The sequence below is a fragment of the Grampus griseus genome (genome assembly GCF_964374135.1).
Source record: "Grampus griseus genome assembly, chromosome: 7".
Lineage (NCBI taxonomy): Eukaryota > Metazoa > Chordata > Mammalia > Artiodactyla > Delphinidae > Grampus > Grampus griseus.
Window position 1 is genome coordinate 112,647,018 of NC_139001.1, and position 23,582 is coordinate 112,670,599.

General features: G+C 40.7%; 1 protein-coding gene across 1 annotated transcript in view; it reads right to left on the reverse strand.

The window, feature by feature from the left end:
* The window catches only part of OCA2 (OCA2 melanosomal transmembrane protein), a 255,523-nt gene that overhangs the window by 102,849 nt on the left and 129,092 nt on the right, over positions 1 to 23,582 (reverse strand). Inside the window, exons 15-17 of the mRNA XM_082658969.1 lie at positions 18,075 to 18,207; positions 3,034 to 3,181; positions 534 to 591 (exon numbers count right to left, since the gene is read on the reverse strand). Coding sequence (XP_082515095.1) covers positions 534 to 591; positions 3,034 to 3,181; positions 18,075 to 18,207 — 339 coding nt within the window. The remainder of the gene's footprint in view (positions 1 to 533; positions 592 to 3,033; positions 3,182 to 18,074; positions 18,208 to 23,582) is intronic.

The window sequence follows — 23,582 nt, forward strand, 5'->3', positions numbered from 1 at the left end:
ATGAAGATATAAATGACTTCCAGCAGATCTTGAGCTGGGAGAGGGGCATTATGTGTCCTCAGGGGGGCTGAGAAATTCCACCTAGGTGGGAAAGTGAGCAAAAGAGCCCAAAATGAGCTTTGCCTCCCAACGTCAGAGCCGTACAACAGAAGACATACACCCCATCTCTGCCCCAAAAGGTGTTCCATCTCAAGCAGCACGCCTCCCTTGTCTTGGCCTCCATCTCCTCACCCACACAATGGGAACCACAGACTTGCCTTTCAGGGTCAGGGGGAGCTGAGAGCCGGCCAACCACAGAAAGTGCTGCCCTATTTTAAAGGAACATAATAAGTTTACCTTTTAACTTCCTGGACAAAATAAGCCTACCATGTCTGGAAAATTATCTTTCCCATTAATTCCTGGAAATAACTTATGTCTTGTGTACAACTACAGGAATAAAAGAAAGATGACTTTCAGTTGCAACTTCACATGAAGTAAGGAAAAGGAATCTACTCTGTTCTTCAAGGAATCCCTGAGAAAAGAAACCACAATACCTTTCTTTGTAGCTCCTGGATATTGGTCTCCCAATTTTTATCTTCCTGTGAGATCTGTCTAAAAGAGAAAAGGGCAGACATCATTTTCCTGGTGGCATCGAGCAGTGAGGCCAGCAAGGTGGCATTCAGCAGTGGCACACAGCATGGTCCCCTGGCCTGGACGCCGTCCACAGTGTGACGCCAGGTGTGGCCACAGAATGGGGCAGGCCTCGTGGTGTAAGGAGCCTGGTAGAACTGGGTTCATGAATTGGAAAAGATGTTCATTCTAGATTCCCAAGGAAAAGTAATACACGAAATGACCGGACTGTTCAATGAGGCACGTGCGAGCATAGGACAGGAAACGTCAGAACACTGGCCAGAATGTCAACAGGGGAATGAGACAGTAAGCCACCTTGGTTTTCTTCTTTTTACTTACTAATTTTCTGAATCTTTTTTCAGAATGAGGATGTGTTATATTTATAATTTAAATAAAGGAAAAAACAGTAAAAGAAATGCCACTTGCTTTGGTGGTGATTTTTATCAACTGGAAATCTACTGTGAAGCACTTACGTCTGCTCCCTTCCCCCTCTGGTCATGGTATCCGCCCATCTCTCTCCATTTGTCACCTCTATTTGTTCCAACTTGCCGTTCTTTGTTAACCTTTCCTATCAACTCATCTTTTCTTTTCTGCTTTATTTCCTCCCTCACCAGTTAGGAAAAAGAAGCTGTGTGGTGGAGAATTTAGTCTTCATGAGCACTCACGTGTCATAGTGTCAGTGGAGGTCAACCACACAGCCAGTACAGATCCTAAAGGAAATCACAGCAGACCCAACTGAATGGTTCTAATGACAATTTTTTTTTAAAAAAATGTAGAAACAGGACCTGAAGAGTTAGCACATGCCTTAGATCACCCTCATTCCTATCTGCTTCCAGTGACTGTGTGGCCTTACAAAGCCACTGCCCTCTCTGGGCCTCAGTTTCCCTTGGATTTGAAATTTCATGAAGATATAAATGACTTCCAGCAGATCTTGAGCTGGGAGAGGGGCATTATCAAAACAGGATGAGTTGATGGAAACTTGGTGAATTCTTCACATTTTAACCCTGAGATACACTGACTGTGTCTAAACATCCATACCAGATGGAACACGTTGAAACTTGAAGGCCAGTAGATTAAATACATTCAGGGCAATTTACTCCTGCATCTTTAATTTACAAAGTTTTTCCTTTTAAGATCCATGCCTGTTGTTGAAGTTGGTCACTCTGTCCCCAGCCTGCAACTCAGGGCCTTCCAGTAGCCTGGGGGTACCAGGTCCTGCTTCTCCAGCGTCACAGGATACAGGTAGGTCCTGAGATGAGATGGAGCTGAGGATGCTGAGACAGTGCTTCACACTGGGCTACATCTCTAGACAGAGTGAGTCTCTACATACTCGCCTGTGGCCTTCTCCCCCCACTCTCAGACCAGGCTACAGCCACACTAGACAGCCCTCAGTGGTTGGCACTGGCACTGTGCCCAGCTCCTGTCCTCAGTCTGCTTGCCTGCTCTCTGAGAACACAGGGCTGGTCTCAGCAAACTGCAATATGTAAGATCATTCTCACTACCTTCACAAGGACTCACATTTCCCCTTGCCGTGACAGACTTCTCATCTCCACCCAGTTCTCAACCCTACTGCAGGAATGCTTCCACATCCCTGAGGAGTGAGCAGGCTCTCGCTCTTTCTGTCAGTACTTCCAGCGTAAAGACAGGTTGGAACTCAGCACCTCATCAGAGTGGGGAGGAAAAACTCAGCACCTCACTGTTACTGTTAGGTCTCAGCTTTGATTAAAAACAAACTCAAGGAACTTCTCTGGTGGTCCAGTGGTTAAGATTCTGTGCTTCCAATGCAGGGGGCCCTGGTTCAATCCCTAGTCAGGGAACTAATTTCCCACATGCCATAAGATGGCCAAAAAAAAAAAAAACTCCAAGAAATGAATTGAGCAGGAATTAGGTATTCTTTGAGCTCCTGGAAAATCAACTACTGGGAGAATATTTTGTTAGATTAATTTGTTATATATATATATATATATTTAATTTTTATTATGCAACGTGTTAGGTGTGAAGTGTGACAGGCAGTAGTTGAGTGTGAACTCAATTCCTGGCATCACTCTTTCCTAGATGCAAAACCCTGGGCAAGTTGCTCAAATTCTCTGAGCCTCAGTTTTCTCATCCTTAAGCTGGGGCTAATATCAGCACACATTCCAGAGAGCTAAGTGAGAGTTAAATAAAATGCTGCATCATAACAGGTTTAGCACAGTGTATGGCACCCAAAACTTACTTAGTAGCATGCAGCTAGTGTTACTCTTTTGCAGTACCGTGGGGTACTCTTCACAATCACTTTAGCTCACATTTTGCACATGACATTTGGACACTCTTAGGGTGGTCATAAATAGGTTGTTGATACAATCCAACCATTGAGTATAACTGGTAAAGACAAGAACCACTGCTGTAAACCAAGAGTGGTCTGAGCAGGGCCTGGCTTGATACCTTTGGAAGCTGTGCAGCCTTCGGGCCAGCAAGCGTTCCAGTGTCAGCACCTTCCCCAGGAGTAGACCTCGAACTGCTGTCTCCTCACGGCTGGCTGGGCTGATGCGCTGTGCAGTAAGGCGCCAGACATGGATCTCATGCTTCAGTTCTGCAGGAAAGGAAAGCCAAGGCTTCATTCTCCTGCAATCTCAGACATCAGCACCTACTCCCCTCAGCACCCTCCAAGAACAGAAAACACACACCTGTGATGCAGATCTCCAAGGACCAAACCAAAGCAGTGGCTTCTTAGCTTTCATGTTATTATGAGAGAACCAGAAGACAAAGCTGACTTTTAAAAATTACAGTAGATGCAAAGATAATTTCAACTCTTTGGGTGAAGAATAAATTCTTCAATAGGCGTATGAAAGTTAGCACCCAACAAACTTTTTCCCTCCCAAGAAATTACTTTTTGGAGCCAGTAGTTCAGATCTCAGTTCAAAATCCAGACATTGCCCAATCTTTGAAACAGATCTAATACACATCAGAAATACAAGTGTAGTAGGTGGTGCCTGGTCTCCCCAGTAGGGCATTTGGTAATAGCAGGAGATGGGGAGAGCCCTCCCTCCTGACCAGGCCCCCAAGTTGAGCTTGTGTCTATGAAAGAACACAAAGGAGAGAAATGTAGACAACTTTATGCACTTCTGAAATTAAAAGAATGAGGCAAATTTTCACCCATCAATGAATTTAAACCTCTTCTGATAGAGAAGAGAAAAATGAATTGCCAATTCATTGGCTCCTAAAATACTAGAATATCTTATGAAATTTTACTTTTAACCTCTAGTTTACTGTTAGAGATACTACATAAATTTCTCAAAATATCCACTAAAAGAATACAAGGAAGCACAGTATTTTCATGAATCACCTCTCATGTACAATGCACTATACTACATATCTTAAAAATTCAAGATGAAATTAAAAGAACACACACTTTCAAGCAGGATTAGATCAGTTGACACTAGCTCAGAGCAGAGTCAAGGCAGGGCAATTCTCCCAAGACCTGTGAAGCACTGCACAAGCCTGGGCTCAATGACAAGGAAAATGCCACCATGGTTTTCTCTAAAGGGTCAGCCTTTCAAAGATGAAAAGTTTTTAGAATGAAGATAAGTAAAGTACTTCCATTCAGTACCTATTGATTCTTTGTAGCTTGCTAAAACAGAAGAAACTTGGGTATAACCTGAAAGCCTCTACAGAGAAACAGATCCATAATTCCCTCAATAAACATAATTCACACCTCCATAATTCACACCTCATTAAACAACCTGTGAGGTTATGATAATATAAAAAGGAGGAAGAGGAGGAGGAAGAGGATAAAAACATATGAATTAGGTTTCTGAAATGCTGAACACACACACACACACACACAAATGCTGCACTGGGACAGGAATGGGGGGACAAGGTGGTGCAGCAGCTTCAGAGAAGGTGCAGAGAGTGCCATTATTTCACCCAATGTTCTGAACTTCGTTAGGTAGTGGATATCATTCAAAGCCCATCCCTAAAGTATCAGAGACTTTCTAGCCATTCTTTCAAGCCATATTAGTGACTGCCACTCTCTCAAGCAGCTGACCAACTTTGAATAGCTACACAGGAGCATTGCTCGGCTCAGCTCCCGGGCCAGCCTGTGGGAGCCTCTCCACCTCTGTGTTTGGAGAAGCAGAAACTGAATCTGGCCTTCCAGGTCCCCAGGGCTCCTTTCCGCAGGTATCTTCTCCAGCGTCACCTTCAGCCCCTCACGCACCCCCAGAGCCTTGCTGCCTTCTAGCCCATCAAATCAAACAGGACAGGCTACTCTCCTCAGATCAACCCATGGGTTAATGCTCAAGTAGTGCACTTTCATTTTTCTAGTTGTGGACAAAATAAATGTATCACCGATCATGGGAAATTTTGGTTGAGAGCGATTTTGTCCAAGAGAAGGGAGTCCACTGCCTGCACCCAGAGCTCAGTTTAGCCAAGCATCCACTCCTCGGCTCCCAAGCTTCCTCTGTACCTCCTCTGCCATTTCCCCACCCTGTCTCTGCTGAGCTCTAAGACTGTGAACCCAATCAGCTACCTGATATTGCCCTCTGAACCTCGTGCTACAAGATTCACAGATAAACATTCCATCTTCCCCCACAGAACTCTCTCTTCCCTCACTGTCTTAGTTCTTATATGACATCATTAATCTTCCAGGTACATGAACCTGAAATATCATTTTGGTCTTATCAATGTCATTCTCCTCTACATTTCTGCACTGAACATATAATAGGTGCCAGACACCATGCTAGATGTTAAAGGAGAAGAATAAATTGACAAGTTATAAGATAGGCCTCCAACAAGCTAGACAGAGAAATAAGATACATCATAAATGAACATGAGCTAAGGCAGTACTAGGCCACAAGAGCAGTTCAGGATATGATGGTGTGGGTCTTGCAGGATCCACCACTTCCTGACTCAGGTCACCAGCTTATCCAGGCTTCATCTCCTCACATTTACCTAATTCTGATTGCTGCTCCTCAGTAACCTTTGACTGAAGCCACTTCCTGACAACCCAACCCTGGTTAATCATAAAACACTGTTTGCCCTATCTATCTATTTATCTATCTATCATCTATAGAAACTATCTATATATCTATTTATCTATCTATAGATAAATACAGTTAGATATATGGAAACAAGGAATCTATGTTCCTATTTACCTATCTTCTACCTATCTAGGCTGATCCACCTAAGAAAACAGATGATAGATAGATAGATAGATAGATAGATAGATAGATAGATAGATAGATAGGTTCATTCTTTCAAATAGCCCATTGTTCCCCATGACCTGCAAAGATCTTTAGGGAAGACTCAAGATCCTCAAATGGTGAGTGCCATTGTGAGCTCTGATCCCCCTGTATAAGTTTTAGATCTTGCTTTGCCTGACTAGCCCTGACCAGGACACATCATCAGATGTCTCATCTCTACCTCTCTGATTACCACCAGCCCCTATCTTTCCAAGCTTCTCAACCACCCTCTCGTGGCATTACTTGTGGTTGCCGTATACATGTTACAAGCAGGCAAAGACATTACCATGTGGGATGTGTTCTCTCACAGGAGGTGGTGGCTGCCAGGAGCCTAGAGGAGGGTCACCTGGCTCTAATGCAGGAGTCTCAGGGGAAGACACCTAGGCCAGGAGTTGAGAAATAGAATTATACTACTATAAGATTCTTATCCTTTATGTTAAGTGGTATAATATCACTTGAAGTTAGTGATATAATTATAACTAAAATCACAATTAGAAAATGTGACATGATGATACACTTAAATTCAACCATATCACTAATCAAGTTAAATATCAATGATCTAAACATATCAATTAAAAGATTATTAGATTGGATAAAAAAGCAAGACCCAACTATAAGCTATTTGCAAGAAATGCACTTTAACTTTAAAGACACAAAAAGGTTAAAAGTAAAAGGATGATAAAAATATACCACACTAACAGAAAGCTGGAATTGCTACATTAAGATCAAATTAGTTTTCAGAGCAAGAATATTACTATGGATAGGGAAGGGTACTTCATAATGATAAAGGTGTTAATTCTTCAAGAGGACATAATAACCCTAAATGTTTATGTACCCTAGTAACAAAATTTTGAAATATGTAAAGCAAAAAATCATAGAATTGCAAAGATAAATAGACAAATCCACAGCCTTAGTCAGAGATTTCTATATCCACCTCTCAATAATTGATAGACAAGTGGGCAGAAAATCAGCAAGAATATGAATGACCTGAATAACATTATCAGTCAACTTGACCTAATTGTTCATATTGACATAACTCCAACCAACAACAGCAGAATACATATTCTTTTCTAGTGCAAATAGAATATTTATGAGACTAGGCCACATTCTACCATAAAACAGGTTTCAATCAATTCAAAAGGATTCAAGTTTTACAAAATATATTCTCTGACCACTGTGAAATTAAATTTGGTAACTGCAAAAATCCCCAAATTTGGTGTAGGTAAATACATCTAAAATATCCAAGGATCAAAGAAGAAATCAAAATGGAAATCAGAAAGTAATTTGAATTGAAGGGAAGTAGAACAAAACATATCAAAATTGGTGGAAGACCACTACTTAGAAGGAAATTTAGAGCACTAAATACCTATACTAGAAAATAAGATATATATAAATGAATAACCTCAACCCTCGCATGAAGAAGCTAGTAAAAGAAGAATAAATAAATAAATCCAAAGTAAGCAGGAGAAAATAAATAATAAATATCAGAGTATAAATCATTAAAAAAGAAAAAATGTAGAAAAAAATCTATACAATCAAAAGGTGGTTGAGATCAGTAACATTGATAAACCTCTAGACAGACTAATCAGAAAAAAATTTAAGACATAAATCCAATATCAGGAATGAGAGAGGTTCCCTTACCAAAAATTCTATAGCCATTATGTAAGCCTCCCAGACTTCAAACAATACTACAAAGCTACAGTAATCAAAACAGCATGATATTGGCACAAAAACAGACATATAGATCAATGGAACAGAATAGAGAGCCCAGAAATAAGCCCAAACACCTATTGTCAGTTAATCTACAGCAAAAGAAGCAAGAATATACAACGGAGAAAAGACAGTCTCTTCAGCAAGTGGTGTTGGGAAAGCTGGACATCCTCATGTAAATCAATGAAATTAGAACACTCCTTCACATCATACACAGAAATACACTCAAAATGGTTTAAAGACCTAAATATAAGACATGACACCGTAAACTGCTAGAAGAGAACATAGGTAAAAACTTCTTGGACATAAATCATAGCAATATTTTCTTAAATCAGTTTACCAAGGAAAAGAAATAAAAGCAAAGATAAACAAATGGGACCTAACCAAACATAAAAGCTTTTGCACAGCAAAGGAAACTATCAACAAAATGAAAGACAACCTACAGAATGGGGGAAAATATTTGCAAATGATGCAACTGACAAGAGATATTAATCCAAAATATACAAACAGCTCATACAACCCAATATCAAACAAGCCAATCAAAAAATTGGCAGAAGCACCGCAGGCTTGCCCCGCACTTCGTACCCCTCCCTCCGCCTGGCCTGAGTGAGCCAGAGCCCCCGAATCAATGGCTTCTTTAACCACATCCTGTCTGAGTGAAGAACAGACGCCCTCCAGCGACCTACAGGCCGAGGCGGGGCCAAATCCAAAGCTAAACCCCAGGAGCTGTGCGAACAAAGAAGAGAAAGGGAAATCTCTCCCAACAGCCTCAGGAGCAGTGGATTAAATCTCTACAATCAACTTGATGTACCCTGAATCTGTGGAATACATGAATAGGCAACGAATCATCCCAAATTGAGAAAGAGGACTTTGAGAGCAAGATTTATTACTTTTTCCCCTTTTCCCCTTTCTGTGAGTGTGTATGTGTATGCTTCTGTGTGAGATTTTGTCTGTATAGCTTTGCTTCCACCATTTGTCCTAGGGTTCTATCCATCCGTTTTCTTTTTTTTTTTTTTTTTACTTAAAAAATTTTATTTTCTTAATAATTATTTTTTTATTTTAATAACTTTATTTTATTTTACCTTCCTATATTTTATTTTCTTTTATCCTTTTTCATTATTTCTTTCTACTTTTTCTCCCTTTTAGTCTGAGCTGTGTGAATGAAAGGCTCTTGGTGCGACAGCCAGGAGTCAGTGCCGTGCCTCTGAGGTGGGAGAGCCAACTTCAGGACACTGGTGCACAAGAGCCCTCCCAGCTCCACGTAATATCAAACAGTGAAAATCTCCCAGAGATCTCCATCTCAACACCAGCACCCAGCTTCACTCAATGACCAGCAAGCTACAGTGCTGGACACCCTATGCCAAAAAACTAGCAACACAGGAACACAACCCCACCCATTAGCAGAGAGGCTGCCCAAAATCATAATAAGTCTACAGACACCCCAAAACACACCACAAGACGTGGACCTGCCCACTAGTAAGACAATATCCAGCCTCATCCACCAGAACACAGGCACTAGTCCTCTCCACCAGGAAGCCTACACAACCCACTGAACCAACTTTAGCCACTGGGGACAGACACCAAAAACAATGGGAACTACGAATCTGCAGCCTGCAAAAAGGAGACCCAAACACAGTAAGATAAGCAAAATGAGGAGACAGAGAAATACACTGCAGATGAAGGAGCAAGGTAAAAACCCACCAGAGCTAACAAATGAAGAGGAAATAGGCAGTCTGAAAAACAATTCAGAATAATGATAGTAAAGATGATCCAAAATCTTGGAAATAGAATAGACAACATGCAAGAAACATTTAACAAGGACCTAGAAGAACTAAAGATGAAACAAGCAATGAGGAACAACACAATAAATGAAATGAAAAATACTCTAGATGGGATCAATAGCAGAATAACTGAGGCAGAAGAACGGATAAGTGACCTGGAAGATAAAATGGTGGAAATAACTACTGCAGAGCAGAATAAAGAAAAAAGAATGAAAAGAACTGAGGACAGTCTCAGAGACCACTGGGACAACATTAAACGCACCAACATTCGAATTATAGGGGTTGCAGAAGAAGAAGAGAAAAAGAAAGGGACTGAGAAAATATTTGAAGAGATTATAGTTGAAAACTTCCCTAATATGGGAAAGGAAATAGTTAATCAAGTCCAGGAAGCACAGAGAGTCCCATACAGGATAAATCCAAGGAGAAACATGCCAAGACACATATTAATCAAACTGTCAAAAATTAAATACAAAGAAAACATATTAAAAGCAGCAAGGGAAAAACAACAAATAACACACAAGGGAATCCCCATAAGGTTAACAGCTGACCTTTCAGCAAAAACTCTTCAAGCCAGAAGAGACTGGAAGGACATAGTTAAAGTGATGAAGGAGAAAAACCTACCACCAAGATTACTCTACCCAGCAAGCATCTCATTCAGATTTGATGAAGAAATTAAAACCTTTAGAGATAAGCTAAAGCTGAGAGAGTTCAGCACCACCAAACCAGCTTTACAACAAATGCTAAAGGATCTTCTCTAGGCAAGAAACACAAGAGAAGGAAAAGACCTATAATAACAAACCCAAAACAATTAAGAAAATGGGGATAGGAACATACATATCGATAATTACCTTATATGCAAATGGATTAAATGCTTCCACCAAAAGGCACAGATTGGCTGAATGGATACAAAAACAAGACCCATATATTTGCTGTCTACAAAAGACCCACTTCAGACCTAGAGACACATACAGACTGAAAGTGAGGGCATGGAAAAAGGTATTCCATGCAAATGGAAACCAAAAGAAAGCTGGAGTAGTAATACTTATATCAGACAAAATAGACTTTAAAATAACGACTATTAGAAGAGACAACGAAGGACACTATATAATGATCAACGGATCAATCCAAGAAGAAGATATAACAATTGTAAATATTTACGCACCCAACATAGGAGCACCTCAATACATAAGGCAAGTACTAACAGCCATAAAAGGGGAAATCGACAGGAACACATTCGTAGTACGGGACTTTACCACCCCACTTTCACCAATGGACAGATCATCCAAAATGAAAATAAATAAGGAAACACAGCTTTAAACGATACATTAAACAAGATGGACTTAATTGATATTTATAGGACACTCCATCCAAAAACAACAGAATACACATTTTTCTCAAGTGCTCATGGAACATTCTCCAGGATAGATCATATCTTGGGTCACAAATCAAGCCTTGGTAAATTTAAGAAAATTGAAATTGTATCAAGTATCTTTTCCAACCACAATGCTATGAGACTAGATATCAATTACAGGAAAAGATCTGTAAGAAATACAAACACATGGAGTGCAAACAATACACTACTTGATAACAAAGTAATCACTGAAGAAATCAAAGAGGAAATTAAAAATACCTAGAAACAAATGACAATGAAAACACGATGACCCAAAACCTATGGGATACAGCAAAAGCAGTTCTAAGAGGGAAGTTTATAGCAATACCATCCTACCTTAAGAAACAGGAAACATCTTGAATAAACACCCTAACCTTGCACCTAAAGCAATTAGAGAAAGAAGAACAAAAAACCCCCCAAAGTTAGCAGAAGGAAAGAAATCATAAAGATCAGATCAGAAACAAATGAAAAATAAATGAAGAAAATGATAGCAAAAATCAATAAAATTAATAGCTGGTTCTTTGAGTAGATAAACAAAATTGATAAGCCATTAGCCAGACTCATCAAGAAAAAAGGGAGAAGACTCAAATCAGCAGAATTAGAAATGAAAAAGGAGAAGTAACAACTGATACTGCAGAAATACAAAAGATCATGAGAGATTACTACAAGCAACTCTATGCCAATAAAATGGACAACCTGGAAGAAATGGACAAATTCTTAGAAAAGCACAACCTGCCAAGACTGAATCAGTAAGAAATAGAAAATATGAACAGACCAATCACAAGCACTGAAATTGAAACTGTGATTAAAAATCTTCCAACAGGGGCTTCCCTGGTAGCGCAGTGGTTGTGAGTCCGCCTGCCGAGGCAGGGGGCGTGGGTTCATGTCCCAGTCTGGGAGGATCGCACGTGCTGTGGAGGGGCTGGGCCCGTGAGCCATGGCTGCTTGGCCTGCGCATCTGGAGCCTGTGTCTGCCAGGGAGAGACCACAGCAGTGAGAGGCCCACGCACCGGAAAAAAAAAAAAAAAACCGTCCAACAAACAAAAGCCCAGGACTTGATGGCTTCACAGGTGAATTCTATCAAACATTTAGAGAAGAGTGAACACCTATCCTTCTCAAACTCTTCCAAAATATAGCAGAGGGAGGAACACTCCCAAACTCATTCTACCAGGCCACCATTACCCTGATACCAAAACCAGACAAGGATGTCACAAAGAAAGAAAACTACAGGCCAATATCACTGATGAACATAGATGCAAAAATCCTCAAAACATACTAGCATACAGAATCCAACAACACACTAAAAGGATCATACACCATGATCAAGTGGGGTTTATTCCAGGAATGCAAGGATTCTTCAATATATGCAAATCAATCAATGTGATACACCATATTAACAAATTGAAGGAGAGAAACAGTATGGTCATCTCAATAGATGCAGGGAAAGCTTTTGACAGAATTAAACACCCATTTATGCTAAAAACCCTCCAGAAACTAGGCACAGAGGGAACTTTCCTCAACTTAATAAAGGCCATATATGACAAACACACAGCCAACATCATCCTCAATGGTGAAAAACTGAAAGCATTTCAACTAAGATCAGGAACAAGACAAGGTTGCCCACTCTCACTACTCTTATTCAACATAGTTTTGGAAGTTTTAGCCACAGCAATCAGAGAAGTAAAGGAAATAAAAGGAATCCAAATTGGAAAAGAAGAAGTAAAGCTGCCACTGTTTGCAGATGACATGATACTATACATAGAGAATCCTACAGATGCTACCAGAAAACTACTAGAGCTAACCAATGAATTTGGTAAAGTAGCAGGATACAAAATTAAGGCACAGAAATGTCTTGCATTCTTATACACTAATGATGAAAAATCCGAAAGTGAAATCAAGAAAAAACTCCCATTTACCATTGCAACAAAAAGAATAAAATATCTAGGAATAAACCTACCTAAAGAGACCAAAGATCTGTATGCAGAAAATTATAAGACACTGATGAAAGAAATTAAAGATGAAACAAATCGGTGGAGAGATATACCATGTTCTTGGATTGGAAGAATCAATATTGTGAAAATGACTCTACTACCCAAAGCAATCTACAGATTCAATGCAATCCCTATCAAACTACCACTGGCATTTTTCACAGAACTAGAACAAAAAATTTCACAATTTGTATGGAAACACAAAAGACCCCAAATGGCCAAAGCAATCTTGAGAATGAAAAATGGAGCTGGAGGAATCAGGCTCCCGGACTTCAGACTATACTACAAAGCTCCAGTAATCAAGACAGTATGGTACTGGCACAAAAACAGAAAGATAGATCAATGGAACAGGATAGAAAGCCCAGAGATAAACCCACGCACATATGGTCACCTTATCTTTGATAAAGGAGGCAGGAATGTACAGTGGAGAAAGGACAGCCTCTTCAATAAGTGGTGCTGGAAAAACTGGACAGGTACATGTAAAAGTATGAAATTAGATCACTCCCTAACACCATATACAAAAATAAGCTCAAAATGGATTAAAGACCTAAATGTAAGGCCAGTAATTCTCAAACTCTTAGAGGAAAACATAGGCAGAACACTCTATGACATAAATCACAGCAAAATCCTTTTTGACCCACTGCCTAGAGAAATGGAAATAAAAAGAAAAATAAACAAATGGGACCTAATGAAACTGCAAAGCTTTTGCACAGCAAAGGAAACCATAAACAATACCAAAAGACAACCCTCAGTATGGGAGAAAATATTTGCAAATGAAGCAACTGACAAAGGATTCATCTCCAAAATTTACAAGCAGCCCATGCAGTTCAATAACAAAAAAACAAACAACCCAATCCCAAAATGGGCAGAAGACCTAAATAGACATTTCTTCAAAGAAGATATACAGACTGCCAACAAACACATGAAAGAATGCTCAACATCATTAATCATTAGAGAAATGCAAATCAAAACTACAATGAGATATCTCACACCAGTCAGACTGGCCATCATCAAAAAATCTGGAAACAATAAATGCTGGAGAGGGTGTGGAGTAAAGGGAACACTCTTGCACTGCTGGTGAGAATATGAATTGGTACAGCCATTATGGAGAACAATATGGAGGTTCCTTAAAAAACTACAAAGAGAACTACCATATGACTCAGCAATCCCACTACTGGGCATATACCCTGAGAAAACCATAGTTCAAAAAGAGTCATGTACCAAACTGTTCATTGCAGCTCTATTTACAATAGCCAGGAGATGGAAACAACCTAAGTGTCCATCATCAGATGAATGGATAAAGAAAATTTGACACATATGTACAATGGAATATTACTCAGCCATAAAAATAAATGAAATTGGTCTATTTGTAATGAGGTGGATGGACCTAGCATCTGTCCTACTGAGTGAAGTAAGTCAGAAAGAGAAAGACAAATGTTGTATGCTAACACATATATATGGAATTTAAGAAAAAAAATATGTCATGAAGAACCTAGGGGTAAGACAGGAATAAAGACACAGACCTACTAGAGAATGGACTTGAGGATATGGGGATGGGGAATGGTAAGCTGTGACAAAGTGAGAGAGTGGCATGGACATATATTCATTACCAAACATAAAATAGATAGCTAGTGGGAAGCCGCCGCATAGCACAAGGAGATCAGCTCGTTGCTTTGTGACCACCTAGAGGGGTGGGATAGGGAGGGTGGGAGGGAGGGAGATGCAAGAGGGAGGAGATATGGGAACATATGTATATGCATAACGGATTCACTTTGTTATAAAGCAGAAACTAACACACGATTGTAAAGCAATTATACTCCAATAATGATGTAAAAAAAAAAATTGACAGAAGACCTAAATAGGTATTTCTCCAAAGAATGCACACAGATGGCCATTAGGCACATGAAATGATGCTCAGTATCACTAATCATTAGAGAAATGCAAATCAAAACTACAATGAGGTTCCACCTCATACCAGTCAGAATGGCCATCATTAAAATGTCTGCAAATAATAAATGCTGGAGAGGGTGTGGAGAAAAGGGAACCCTCCTATACTGTTGGTGGGAATGTAAATTGGTGCAGCCACTATGGAGAACGTTATGGAGTTTCCTTGAAAAACCAAAAATTAGGTTACCATATGATCCAGCAATTCCACGCTTGGGCACATATCCAGAAAAGATGAAAATTCTAATTCAAAAAGATACATGCAGTCAAATGTTCACAGGAACACTCTTTCCAGTAACCAAGACATGGAAACAATCCAAGTGCCCATCAATAGATGATTGGTTGGAAGATGTGGTGTATATATACAATGGAATATTACTCAGCCATAAAAAGAATGAAATATTGCCATTAGCAGCAACATGCAACATGGACATAGAGAATATCATACTAAGTGAAGTAAGTCAGAAAAAGAAAGACAAGTATTATAGGATATCACTTATACTTGGAATCTAAAAAATAACACAAATTAATCTATATACAAAACAGAAACAGACTCACAGACATAGAAAATAAACTTATGTTTAGCAAAGGGGAAAAGGAAAGGGAGGCATAAATTAGGAGGATGGGATTAATGGATACAAACTATGATGCATAAAACAGATAAGCAACAAGGATTTACAGTATAACACAGGGAACTATACTCAATATCTTATAATAACCTAATAGAAAATAATCTGAAAAATATATATATATATAACTGAATTACTTTGTTGTACACCTAAAACTAACACAATATTGCAAATCAACTATACTTCAATTTTAAAAGTTCTATAGCCATTAAAAGGATAATGAAAAACTATTATGAACAGTTTTAGAATAATTCTTTCAACAATTGAGGTACGATGGACAAATTCCTTTAAAGACATAAACCACAAGTGAGCACTCAAGAAGAAATAGATAACCTTAATAGCTAGCCCTATATCTATTAAGTAATTTGAATATGTAGTTAAAAACTAGAAGGAAGGAAGGAAAGGAAGGGAGGGAGGGAGGGAGGGAGGTCCAAGCCTTTAAATATCCTGGCAAACATTTAAGGAAAAAAGTAGTAGCAATTTTACACCATCTCTTCCCAAAAACTGAAGAGGAGGGTATACTTCTATATTCATCCTTCGAGGACAGCAAAAGCAGACATTTCAAGAGAAGACACTACACACCAATATCCCTATTGTACAAAGATATAAAAATTCTATATAAAATATTAGGAAGAAGCAGCATGAGTTGATATTTGGTGACCAGAGGGGCAGACTCTGGTTATTATTTGTGCTTTTCAACAAATAAGTCGTTCTCTCCCATTCTGATCACTTGGCAGGCTGACTCATCCTGGCCCCTGCAACTGGTGACAGGGTGAAAACTGAGGCCTGGTGACACTCAGGATGAGCTGTGTCATTCAGTGGTAGAGTGGAACATGTGGTTCTCTCAGTCTGATGATCAGCAGCTCAGGACTCTGAGAACTATTGACCAGGAAGGCACTGCCAGCCCACAGTGGGCATGAGGCTAAAGTGAGGAAGAGTCACTGAGATTTCAGTGTTACTTTTTACTGCAGATAATCAAGCATCTGACAGATGCTCTCTGCACACCAAAGACCTGCTGAACCCAAATCTCTGGGGTAGGGCTTAGTAATCTGTAGTTATACCAAGCACCCCCAAATTGGAGACCCCTGTACCCAACAGTGGCTCAGAGTGATTGCTCTGGCTCTGCACAGCTCGCCGTGTGCTGATTTACACCCTGTCTTGGCATTGCCATAGGGTTTCAGCATTATCCATGTCCCAACCATCCCCTCCCCCTTCCCTCAAAGTTTTCCTCAGCTCCTTTCTCTGGAAGAGTGGAGGAGTCAATTACACAGATTTGTTTCTATACTTCCAAATCAGTATATCTAAATTAATTTCAAGATAAGACTCTCCAGAAGAGCTTATACACAGCATAGATTTCCTGGGGGTGGGCCTGGTAACCTGTATATATAACAGTTGTTCCCGAGTCATTCTGATCACCAGGGTGGTTGAGGGATGTTGGGGAGAGGTGCAGCTGTGTCCACACAAGCTTCTAGAGACAGATTAGCCGTTGTAATTGATTATAGTCTCCTTAGCTATCCATTGGTATGATCCTTTCCATTAGAAAACTAAACCTAAATATTGTTACCACACTTTACATATACTAGTTGATGATAAAACATTTTGAACACCTCTAACTTGTTGCTATGGGTTGAATAGTGTCCCCCCAAAGTTCATGTGTTGAAGTCCTAACCCCCAGTACATCAGAATGTGACCTTATTTGAAAATAGGGTCATTGCAGATATAATTAGCTAAGGTGAGGTCATTAGAATGGCCCCAAATCCAAGATGACTGGTGTGCTTACAAATGGAGAAATGTGTACACAGACACACACAGCGAGAATGCCATATGAACATGAATACAGCCATCTAAAAGCTAAGGGGACAGGGCTGGAACAGGTCCTTCCTCACAGCCAACCAATCCATGATTTTGGACTTCCAGCCTCCAGAACTATGAGGTAGTAAGCCACAATAGGTGGCTTATTAAGCCACCTTAACTTCTATGGAAATAAACCGTCTTTTGTTTAAGCCACCCAGTCTGTGGTACTTTGTTGTAGCAGCCCTAGCAAATTAATACACTGGTCAGTGAGAAACATGGATCAAGGTACCTCATTGCAAGAAATATCTATTTTAAAATAAAAAGCAAACGTTGATTAAAATTTTCTTCAAAACAAAGAAGTAATGGAATCATTTGTAGTGGTCCCCTATGTTACAAAGGCAACCTGCACAGTGTCTTGCACAGGGCCTGGCCAAGAAGAGGCTGGATGTTTCCCAAATAGTCTATTGCTTCTAATCTATCCTGACCAGTAATGCTCTCACTAAAACATCTACTAAAAATTTTAAGTAAGGAAAATGCAAAACCATAAGATGGCCACGAGCCCTATTCCTCCTGGTCACTGCCTCACCAATATGATCTTGATTGACACGGTATTATATCCCCTGTGCTGGATTATGCTGCCATTTTTGTAATCACATTTAGTTTCAAACTACAACATATTAGTACAGTCTATATGCTATGCTATTTGTATTGTATATACATGGTTTAATGCTGTCATGACATGCAAATTGTATACAGTGGACATTGCTTCCCACATTTCACTCTATAGAAAACTAAAGAGGCACAGCTCATGGATTTAAAGCCCCTGAAAGCACATTGCGTACCAGGAGGCAGACAGGGACATGCTAGTGTGCAGCATCCCAACGACTTATGCTTCCCTGATATTTTACAGGTGATTAACCTCTTAAATTTTCGTGGCAACTTCCCCCAGAAAAAATAGTATCTTGGCAGTAAACTCTGGGGCTATATGAGGAGGTACTTCCACTCACCAACGATCTCACTGGGTTCCTTGTTATACAGCTTTTTGTTCCAGTAAAGTAGTCTGAGGAGTGGAAAGGAGAACAAGAGAACGAAGCAAATCCCAGCAAACATGTGTGCGGTGAACCCAGCGAAGTCCAGACCCTAGAAACAGGAAAAGAGAAGTGAAACCACAGACTGGCCTTCCCGCAGCACAGGTGCAGCCCCATGGCAGGGTCCAGGGTGGGCTGAACTCGAGGGCCGTGGAACGTAGCACAAAGCCCACAGAACAGGTACTCTTCACCATGATTTTGAAAACTTTCAGGATTTGTTTCTTTCACACTGAAAAACCAATTATTACCTGAATGACAAGCAAACTTGGGAGGAAACAAAAACAGGTCATCACATCTAATCCCAACCTTAGCTGTGTCTACTTCACCATGGGACTAACTCGTCCCCCAGGATTCAGTGAAACAGGACTGAGGGGGACAAAACATACAACTATCACTACCATAGAGAAAATAGATAACCAACAAGAACCTACTGTTATAGCACAGGGAACTATACTCAATATTTTGTAATAACCTATAAGGGAAAAGAATCTGAAAAAAATAGATATATATGTAAGTATAACTGAATCACTTTGCTGTACACCTGAAACTAACACAACGTTGTAAATGAACTATGCTTCAATTTAAAAAAAAAAAAAAGACCATGAGGCAACATTCTCCCATTTGAAGGTAAATTGGCTTTTTAAAATATTTCACTTAAGTCACTGCCATCAATTTGAAAGAGGACTGTCATGCCTGGAAAGCACTGTCCTCCACATATTACCCAGTGGCCATCAGGACTGAAGCCCCCCAGGGTGTCCCAACCAGCTCCAAGGGTCCTAGGCAGGAGCCTCTCCTTCCCTTCACACTTCCTTTGCCTGTCTGTGGGCTATTTTCCACGGTCAGCCGCTGAGAACATCTTTGTTGTTGGATGAAATCCCTGCTAGGTTAATTTGTTAGGGAATATGTCATCAACAGTATTAGTCAGTTTTTTCCTTTTGTTTATACTGTGCTTAAACCTTCAGCAAATACATGCCCTCTGAGCACCTCGCAGGACAGATGAGGCTACTGTCCCCACGAAGCAGGCTGTGAGAATCAGCTTCTTACTGGCAAGTACTCCAGGTCTTTTTCTGTAGTGTTCATGGACTACTGATGCCACAAAAAGGGGTCAGAGGCACAATGACAAAGCATTGGGGGTGACCCCCAGGCAGGAGAGACCATGGGGGTAGGGAGAGTAGGTCCAGGGGTCATTAGTGACCATCTTGAGAGACCATGCCCAAGGCAGCAGTCAAGAAGACCACCTTCCAAAGGCCTGAGCTGGAAGGAGTGATTTCAATTATATTAGTTGTTGTTTATTAAAATTTAGTTATTTGTCCCCCTCATTTCTGGAAAAGGCCTGAAACCACTTATAACATTGCTAAACATACGGCACAACTTAGAAGCCATTATCAGTAAGTTTGTGTCAAAATTTAGGCTAGGCAGTGTGCAATGATCTGAAGTTCTTATTCTCTTGCAGTTTATCTGCACATACATATGAATATGAAACAGCATATGAAACAGCATATGAATAACATATGAGGTTATATGAGGTTAATCACATACAGAGAGCAGGGAGGCCTACCAAGATGTGGGACTCATGGCATGCTTTTAACGGCCATATAAGAATTCATCACTTTTCTGGTAGTTCTTCAACAAGGATATTACCTTGGACTTTGTGTTTATCTATAGAATGCATGCCCCAAATATCTGGTTTAAAAAAGGTCCAAGACACTTTTAGGGGCCCCTGAAAATCATTTAGTTTCTTCTAAAATCAGAAACAAAACAGAAAACCTTTTGAGTCAAAGAAGATGGTTTAAAATATAATATTAATATAATATTAACATATTTTTCTATATATGAATTCAGTCATGAATGTAAATGTAATTGTAATTAATATTACAAGTAATGTAATAACATAATTAGTGTAAAAGTAATTAATATTTTTTGGAGGGAGGAGCGCATGAAGGCAGAAGTACTTACAGCCTGAGTAATTCTGGGTCCCTTTGGGACACAATACAGGTATCCCCCACTTTTTCAGATTTCGCTTTATGTCACTTTGCTTTTACAAAAGACCTACATTAGCACCTGTTTTCGCTAAGAAAGAAATCTGAGGAGGATTTTCACTTTTATGAAAACAGGTGATTGCTCTTTTAACTTTATGTCATTTTGGCTTCTGAAAGGTTTCATAGGAAAGCTCTATTTTCAGACAGTGGGGAAAACCTGTAACAAAGCTATAAAGTAACAAAACCACCCACTATCATACTTACATCAGTGCAGTGCTTAAGTGCAGCCCTTTCTTGCAAGGTGCTGGCTCTGTTTCTTCCCTCTCAGCCTTGTTTCATACTGTTTTGGTTTTGAAGCATGCCCCAAGGGCACAGCAGCCTGGTGGGAGAGCCACAAGGAAGGTCCCAGCAGTGCACGGCACAGAGGCCTGATGGGAAAGGCCTGAAGAATGTCCTAGTGCACACATCTCTGGGGCACAGTAGGAAATGCCTTCCAATGATGTGTGAGATGCTATTCAGAAGCAGAGGGTACATGAGCCCCCTAAAGAGACTTCCCTAGGGCTGTTTAAAATGTGGTTGAGGGAGGAGCTTCAAGATGGTAAATAGTAAGACACAGAGATCACCTTCCTTCCCACAGATACATCAGAAATGCATCTACATTTGCAACAACTCCTACAGAACACCTATTGAATGCTGGCAGAAGACCTCAGACCTCCCAAAAGGCAAGAAATTCCCCACGTACCTGGGTAGGGCAAAAAAAGAAAAAAGAAAAATCAGAGACAAAAGAATAAGGACTGGACCTGCACCAGTGGGAGGGAGTCGTGAAGGAGGAAAGGTTTCCACACAATAGAAGCCCCTTCGCGGGCGGAGACTGCGGGTGGCGGAGGGGGGAAGCTTCGGAGCCACGGAGGAGAGCACAGCAACAGGGGTGCAGAGGGCAAAGCGGAGAGATTCCCGCACAGAGGATCGGTGCCGACCAGCACTCACCAGCCCAAGAGGCTCGTCTGCTCACCCGCCGGGATGGGCGGGGTCTGGGAGCTGAGGCTCGGGCTTCGGTCGGATCGCAGGGAGAGGACTGGCTGCGTGAACACAGCCTGCAGGGGGTTAGTGTGCCACGGCTAGCCGGGAGGGAGTCCGAGAAAAAGTCTGGACCTGCCGAAGAGGCAAGAGACTTTTCTTCCCTCTTTGTTTCCTGGTGCACGAGGAGAGCGGATTCAGAGCCCTGCTTAAAGGAGCTCCAGAGACGGGCGCGAGCTGTGACTATCAGCGCACACCCCAAAGACGGGCATGAAACGCTAAGGCTGCTGCTGCCGCCACCAAGAAGCCTGTGTGCAAGCACAGGTCACTATCCACACCTCCCCTCCCAGGAGCCTGTGCAGCCCGCCACTGCCAGGATCCTGTGATCCAGGGACAGCTTCCCTGGGAGAACACACGGCGCGCCTCAGGCTGGTGCAACGTCCCACTGGCCTCTGCTGCCGCAGGATGCCCCGCACTCCGTACCCCTCCCACCCTGAGTGAGCCAGACCCCCAAATCAGCTACTCCTTTAAACCCGCCCTGTCTGACCGAAGAACAGATGCCCTCAGGCGACCTACAGGCAAAGGCGGGGCCAAATCCAAAGCTGAACCACAGGAGCTGTGCGAACAAACAAGAGAAAGGGAAATCTCTTCCAGCAGCCTCAGGAGCAGCGGATTAAATCTCCACAGTCAACTTGATGTACCCTGCATCTGTGGAATACCTGAATACACAACGAATCATTCCAAATTGAGGAGGTGGACTTTGGGAGCAACGATATATATATACTTTTCCCTTTTTTTCTTTCTGTGAGTGTGTATGTGTATGCTTCTGTGTGTGATTTTGTCCGAATACCTTTGCTTTTACTATTTATCCTAGGGTTCTCTCTGTCCGTTTTCTGTTTTTTTTTTTTTTTTTTTTTTGGTTTTTTTAAGTATAGTTTTCAGCACTTGTTATCATTGTGGATTTGTTTTTTGGTTTCTTTGTTCTTTCTTTCTTTCTTTTTAATTACTTAAAAAATAAAAATTATTTTTTGTTTTTTATTTTAATAACTTTTTTATTTTATTTTATTTTATCTTTTTCTTTCATCTCCCTTTTATTCTGAGTCATGTGGATGAAAGGCTCTTGGTGCTCCAGCCAGGCATCAGGGCTGTGCCTCTGAAGTGGGAGAGCCAAGTTCAGGACATTGGTCCACAAGAGACCTCCCAGCTCCACATAATATCAAACAGGGAAAATCTCCCAGAGATCTCCATCTCAATGCCAAGACCAGCTCCACTCAACGACCAGCAAGCTACAGTGCTGGACACCCTATGCCAAAAAACTAGCAACACAGGAACACAACCCCACCCATTAGCAGAGAGGCTGCCTAAAATCATAATAAGGTCACAGACACCTCAAAACACATCACCAGAAAGACAAGATCCAGCTTTATCCACCAGAACACAGGCACTAGTCTCTCCACCAGGAAACCTACACAACCCACTGAACCAACCTTAGCCACTGGGACAGACACAAAAAGCAACTGGAACTATGAACCTGCAGCCTGCAAAAAGGAGACCCAAGACACAGTAAGTTAAGCAAAATGAGGAGAGAGAAACACACAGCAGATGAAGGAGCAAGGTAAAAACCCACCAGACCTAACAAAAGAAAAGGAAAAAGGCAGTCTACCTGAAAAACAATTCAGAAAAATGATAGTAAAGATGATCCAAAATCTTGGTAATACAATAGAGAAAATAAAAGAAATGTTTATCAAGGATGTAGAAGAACTAAAGAGCAAGCAAACAATAATGAAAAACACAATAAATGCACTTAAAATTTCTCTAGAAGGAATCAATAGCAGAATAACTGAAGCACAAGAACAGATAAATGAATTGGAAGATAAAATCGTGGAAATAACTCGCGCAGAGCAGTATAAAGAAAAAAAGAATGAAAAGAATTGAGGACAGTCTCAGAGACCACTGGGACAACACTAAATGCACCAACATTCGAATTATAGGGGTCCCAGAAGAAGAAGAGAAAAAGGAAGGGACTGAGAAAATATTTGAAGAGATTATAGTTGAAAACTTCCCTAATATGGGTAAGGAAATGGTTAATCAAGCCCAGGAAGCACAGAGAGTCCCATACAGGATAAATCCAAGGAGAAACACGCCAAGACACATATTAATCAAACTATCAAAAATTAAATACAAAGAAAATATTAAAAGCAGCAAGGGAAAAACATCAAATATCATTCAAGGGAATCCCCATAAGGTTAACAGCTGATCCTTCAGCGGAAACTCTGCAAGCCAGAAGGGAGTGGCAGGACATATTTAAAGTGATGAAAGGGAAAAACCTACAACCAAGATTACTCTATCCAGCAAGAATCTGATTCAGATTTGCCGGAGAAATTAAAATCTTAACAGACAAGCAAAAGCTAAGAGAATTCAGCACCACCAA